At 41.3% G+C, this 6429-nt stretch overlaps 1 protein-coding gene across 1 annotated transcript in view; it reads right to left on the bottom strand.

Annotated features, from left to right (window-relative positions):
• Psma5 (proteasome subunit alpha 5) overlaps window positions 1-6429 on the bottom strand; it is a 20149-nt gene that overhangs the window by 6734 nt on the left and 6986 nt on the right. The window contains exons 4-7 of the mRNA XM_004636929.3: window positions 4567-4634; window positions 3543-3650; window positions 3345-3403; window positions 2443-2545 (exon numbers count right to left, since the gene is read on the bottom strand). Coding sequence (XP_004636986.1) covers window positions 2443-2545; window positions 3345-3403; window positions 3543-3650; window positions 4567-4634 — 338 coding nt within the window. The remainder of the gene's footprint in view (window positions 1-2442; window positions 2546-3344; window positions 3404-3542; window positions 3651-4566; window positions 4635-6429) is intronic.

Raw genomic sequence — 6429 nt, 5'->3', positions numbered from 1 at the left:
CTGAGTTCAATCCCCAGTACCGCAAAAAAAAAAAAAAAAAAAAAAAAAAAAAAAAAAAAAAAAAAAAAAAAAGAGAGATAATTCAGGGCCAGGGCCCTAGCTTCAATCCCCATCTTTACCCCCATCTCCAATAAAAGAATGAAAAAAACCCATTAAATTTGCTTTCCTTATTCTCTTTAAATGGAACAAAGCCTGAATGACAGCACATCTGTTTACAAAGTTTACTGATTATGTTAAACCCACTAAAGAGTAGAAGCTAAGAAAAAAAATTTCCTTTCAAAATAGGACTGCTGTCAATGCAAGAGTTCCGATGTTGATGTTCAATGAGACTGATGGTGTTTTAATGCTGCTAACACAATATTCATTCTGTAGATCGTGGATCACAGTCATTTCAACTTTTAAGTACATTTATTTAAGAAATATATCTCATAAGGAGAACTGTAGCTGCCTAAGACAGTATTCCTCCAGCGGATTGAGGCAAATAAGCTGAAAATCCTAGAGGGAGTTATCATTGTAGGTTCCAATAAGAACATAAGTGTTGGGCCGGGGAGATGGCTCAGTGGAATAAGCACTTCCCTGGCAAGCGCAAAGGCCCGAGTTCAATCCCCTGTTCCACCAGGAAAAAAAAAAGAACATGAGTGTTTTATGAAGAAGGTCAAAACATCAACATTAAAAAAGAGTTTGGAAGAAGCCGATGCAGCCCTCATGGATCACTCTGAGGGGTGCGAGACTTCAGGGGAGAAGTAAGCGCAGATGGGCCGGAAATATCAAACACCTAAAATCAGAAGCGACTCTGATGATAAAACTGAATGCGTAAGAAGTTGCTTCGCAAAAATGAGCAAAGAAAGTTTTCTTGAGATAGTTTCCATTCTCTGTGAAGATGCTGTGAACACCACTGAAGAGAAGAGAAAGGATGTAGACTACTACATGGACTTAGCTGATAAAAACAGTAGCAGGCTTGAGAGCACTGACTTCCATTCCGGAACCAGGTCCAGGTAAACGTGATGAAACAGCACTGCACGCTAGTGAAGTCTTTCAAGAAAGGAAATGTCAATCAACACAGTAATCTTATAGTCTTTTCATTTGAAGAAACTGCCACAGCTACCCTGAACTTCAGCAACTACTGAAATCAGTAAAGACCCATCACTATCAAGGCAAGACTTTCTGAGAAAAGACTGTAATTTTTTGCTGAGCATGGCGGCACAGCACTAAGGAGGCTGAGGCAGGAAGATCACTGCAAGCTTGAGGCCAGCCTCGGCTACATAGTAAGTTCAAAGCCAGCCTAAACTACATAGGGAGACCCTGTCTCAAAAAACAAAAACAAAATAAGTAATTTAAAAACTATATATAGTTTAGGGCTGGCAAGATAGCTCAACAGTCTAAAGTGCCCACTTAGGCAAGCTTAGGCAGGTGCAGGAAATCATGGTTCAATCCCCAGCACCACGAACCACCCAGGACCACCCTCAGGGCAGGCTGAGCTGGCAAAAAAACAAAAACAAAAAAACAAAAAAAACCCAGTTTATTAAAAGCTCAGATGATTTGTATTTTTAGCAATATTTTAAAAAGACAATGCTATTATTGCATACTTAGTAGACCTGGGAAACGAAAAATATTCTATGATCACTATATTGCAACATTCACTTCGTTAGTAGTCTAGAACCTAACCCCAAGTTCCTTCAAAATGCACCTGCATTAGGAACTGATGTGAGCAGGAATCCCTGTGTGAACCACCCGAATGGTAATTACAGCAGCTTTCAACTACATCAATAACTTACCCAAAATCAAATCATTCCATCCCACAGAGAAAGTGCCAAATAGCCACTTGCTTCAAGAACCACATAAGGAAGTATAAACTACTAAGTGAAGCTGTGAAGACAGTGATAAGAAGTCGACATCAACCATCCCATGAGAATGTTACCCAGCAACAGGAACTGATCTCAAAACAGTACGCCAGGGAAGAGTGTTGCTAGTGGTACACCACACACTGAAGGTCCTGGATTTAATCTCTCTTTTATTTTTGGCACCAGGAATCAAACTTCAGGCCTTGTGCTTGCCAGGCAGGTGCTGTGCCACTGAGCTATATGTCCAGCCACTGGATTTAATCTCAAGCACCAGAACAAAACAAAAACCAAACAAACAAAATCATTATGTTGAATAACAACAAAAATGACAAATTGTATCATTCTATTTAGAAAAAGTTCAAGTGTGGCAAAACTAATTTACAATAGTGTACAAGGCTGAAACAGAGGAAAAGACTGATTGGAAAATGGATGAGTATTTTTGGGGGTGATGGTAGTGTTCTATTATCTTTCAGACTTGTTCTAAGAGTGTGTACAATGGTTAAAACTTCTAGAACTGAATGCTTACATCTGTACATTGTATTATATGTAAACTGTACCTTGATTTAGAAATAATGGTAGTGTTGTGAGAATGCTCGATTACCTTGTGGTAAACTTCCTGCAAGGAGCTCTGGGCACCCTCTGAAGCAGAGCCAATTGCTCGGGCATCACACTGTACAAAGGTCCCGGAGGGGTCCATATGAAACCTGCCAAACATTCCAAAAGAATAAAATACTTAAGAGTGGTAGTATTTTATGTAACAAACATTTCACTAAAGAAGTTTAAGTATATGGTCCTATAACCATGAAATGTTGAGGCACAGTACCAAAAGATATACTACATTTTTGAGAAACTAGATCTCTTTAAAAGGTTTAAGAAAACTAATAACTTTCTCAGGGATTTTTTGTTTTTCATTTATGTATTTGGTACAGGGTCTCACTACGCAGCTTGGACTCACAGTGATTATCCTGTTTTCAGCCGCCCTAGTGGAGGGATAACAGGGGTGCACCACCACACCTGGACTCAGTCGCTGGCTCACCAAGCCCCAGGGGCAGGGCTGGCTAGGCATGTGGCACCAGGGATCACGGTCCCTGTGCTTGCTGAAGCAGGTGCTTAGTCCACTGAGCTATCTTGTTGGCCCTTCCTCAGGAATTTAGAAGTACAGTAATATATGGCAGTTGTGTATGGTTAAGACGTATTTGAAAATGAAGAACAGAGCAATATTTCAAAACAAAGCTCTAAAACATATCTCAACTATAACAAGATTAGTTCTAATTCTTCCCAGAACTGAACACAAGATCCAATAGGGGAGTTTTTCATGGATGTCCAAATCTGTTTGGATGAACAGCACAAAATCGCTATTAAAGAGAAGTCCTTTGCCCCCCAATTCTACAATAGTCTTCTTTATTGATTTAATCTACCAGTCCCCACCCCAAATTAAAATCATCACTATCCCTTCTCCAAATGTGCACGCATGGGGGGGGAAGCCAGCAAAGTGGTACTTACAGTTGGGGTCCCTTCTCATCAACTCCTCCAAATAACAGTGCTACTCCAAAGGGCCGAGACTAGTAACAAAAAGCAAGAGGTTTTATGGTAAGTGGCTATGAAGTGAGAGGGTGAGTGGGGCTGGGAAAATACGCAGTGGGACAAATAATCCTAAGTGCTGTAGAACATGAACAAATTTGACATAAGCATAACACTCACCATGGCGCCTGGGTCTGCATCTTCTTCTCCAAACTGTAGGGCCAGATTGGACACAGCCTGGGTCACACTCTCCACTGTCATTGTCTCGTTGTAGGTAAACCAATGGTTCTAAGGGTAAAGAATGGTATACCCTCATCCTTTTAAACTGTGGTTGGAAATTGAAGGCTCAAGTGCACTGTTCTAATTAACACTAGTCACTGAGTACCTGGGGCTGCATGAGAAGATAAACAGTTCTAGAAATAAGGATATCAAAAGGGTTTTAAGCTATTTTGTGGATTCATCCACAAAAGACATCATCTACCTCTAAAAATAAAGTGAATGCTAATAACCAACTGCCACTTTCTCTCCTTACAAAGTACTAAGAGCAAGTATACAAATAAATATAAAAAAATTTGCTTGAGAATCTTTGTTCTCTATTAACCTAACTGTAAGCCACAGGGACTCAGTTTATTTATTTTTTAGAGACAGGGTCTCACTATGTAGTTCAGGCTGGCACTGAACGCACCATGTAGTCCAGGCTGGCCTCAAACTCACAGCAATCTGCTTGCCTCAGCTTCCCAAGTGCTGGGTCACAGACATGCGCCACCATGCCCAGCACAGGGACTCAGTTTAAAACAAAAACAACCAGCAGCCCTAACCAATATTTGTCACCTGGTACAAATCAGAGAACAGTTACTTACAAGCCTGGCCAAAAAAAAAAAAGCCCTTAGAGGGAAAACTGCCTTTATCTATGACTAGCTCCTGCCATGGCACTCCCATGAAAAGCCAATCTGGAAACAGAATGTAGTAAATGTGTGGTTAACAGAAGGCAAATCCAGAAGCAAGAGACTGTCAGCTCTGCTGACTAGAGCCTTCTTAAAGCTGCTATGGTTAGAGAAATAAACTCTAAGCTCTAGGAAGTCACCCATGACTGCCCAGAGCTACAACTAACCTTGAGATATACCTGCACTGTAGCCAAAGCAGCTCTATTATTGCTAAACAAGGAACTCAAGCAGCAGAGTAAAAGGAGAAAAGCCCATTTTACCTGTGTCTCCACTCTTGCCTTATCAATTAAAGTCTTCGCATCAGCAATTAGCCCACTCATGGCACAACCTGCAATGTAAAAGCCAACAGTGACCTGTTGATCTCCTTTTACAAGGACCAAATCCTTGTAAAACTTTTTCATCCATTGAGAAAATACTGAAATTCTGAAGTAGCACCACAGCAAGATACTTAATAGATTAGATGGGAATTACTGGCATCGACTCCAAGTATAATAATGTTGTAAACAACAAGCCATCTACGATGACCTAGAAGTCCAGATAGTGAGTTAGAAGACAGAGAAGGGCAACAGCCAACCCAACATGAATTTTCACATAAATACACCCCTCCAAATCTTAGCATTCTTTGTAGCCCATGATGTACTTTTGAACTAAGCAACCACTAATGATCCAACCTGAGAAATAAAGAAAAACTATCTCACTAGAAGCTATTGGGGAAGGACTTAGTAAGTATAATACCAATGGTTCCTTCCACCTCCCTATCTATCCCAAACCAACCAGCCAGTCAGAGACAAAGTGCCAAGACTATGACTAGAATTGTTACTTACACGCCACGACTCACATCTCAATCTCAGCCTGTTTCCCAAATTTCAGACCTGTAAAGCCAAACGACTCCCCTAATGTATTTACCTGGATATATTACTCAACTCGCCTTGTTTCCCTGTGAGGCATCATTTTCTTCCTCGGCCCTTACCACCTGCCAACCCACTCCAAGTCGGGCAGTCTCTGGCTGATTGACACGCCTGACGTTAGTCCCTTCCTCTCCACTTTCTGGGTACTGCCTTGGTGAAAGCCCTACTCCTCTCTCCATTTGGACTACTTTAAAAATTTCTTAACCAGTCTCGCTGCCCCTAGTGTCACCCTCTCAACTGTTGCCAGAATGGTCTCCACAATTCTAATGGGATCATATTACCTCACTGCTTTAAAACCTTTTCATCCATGCAAAGGGATCAAGCCCAAGCTCTAGCAAGGTAAAAGGGACTTCCGCTCTCTCACCCCAACGTATCTTCTGTCAGTTTTGCCTCCCAGTCACACTAATGTCCTGTATTTTATGCCATCATAGCTGTTTGTTTCCATATACTCTGAAGAGAACACCCTCCTCTATGATACTGATATTGGTTCACTTGGCAAAATACATATTTTTCAAAATTAAACTAAGTTTAAACATCACCTTCATAGATCCTTTCCAGAAAGCTCCACTACGACTGATTATTTATTTATTTATTTTTGGTGGAATTTGGGATTGAACTAAGGTCCTTGCGCAAGCGCTTATTCTACTGAGCTATCTCCCTGGCCCGATCTTTTATTTATTTATATACTTGGTATATAGTCTAAGTAGCTCAGACTCATAGTGAGCCTCCAGTCTCAGCCTCCTCAGCGCTGGGATTACAGGCATGTGCCACCATGCCCAGTTTCAGTGGCCAGCTCAGTGAGGGGCTGGCATGGCATGCAGTACTGGATACTGAACCCAGTTCCTTGTGCTTGCCAGACAGGTGCTTAGACCGCCGAGCTATCTTCCCGGCCTCAAATGATCTTATTTTGTAATAAATACCAAGCTCCCACAAATACCACAGAGTTTGATTCTATGCCCTCAAGCATTTATTTTACCCTGTTTCAATAATCAGATAAGGAGTTATGTTAAGAAAATGTGCATAACCAACAAACACGATGCTTTAAATAAGTAGAACTACTATCTGATAATGCTACCAAATGTTAGAAGCCAAAACAAAGGACCAAAGAAAAAGAGGGGGGCTGGAGAGATGGCTCAGTGGTCTAAAGCACCTACTTAGAACAAGCTTAGCAAAAGCATCAGGGACCGCGGTTCAATCCCCCAGCACCACATGCCA

This window comes from Octodon degus, unplaced genomic scaffold, assembly GCF_000260255.1.
Source record: "Octodon degus isolate 3935 unplaced genomic scaffold, OctDeg1.0 scaffold00084, whole genome shotgun sequence".
Taxonomy (NCBI): Eukaryota; Metazoa; Chordata; class Mammalia; order Rodentia; family Octodontidae; genus Octodon; species Octodon degus.
Note: the sequence above shows the minus strand (reverse complement) of the source record. Positions and strands in the feature narration are given on the sequence as shown.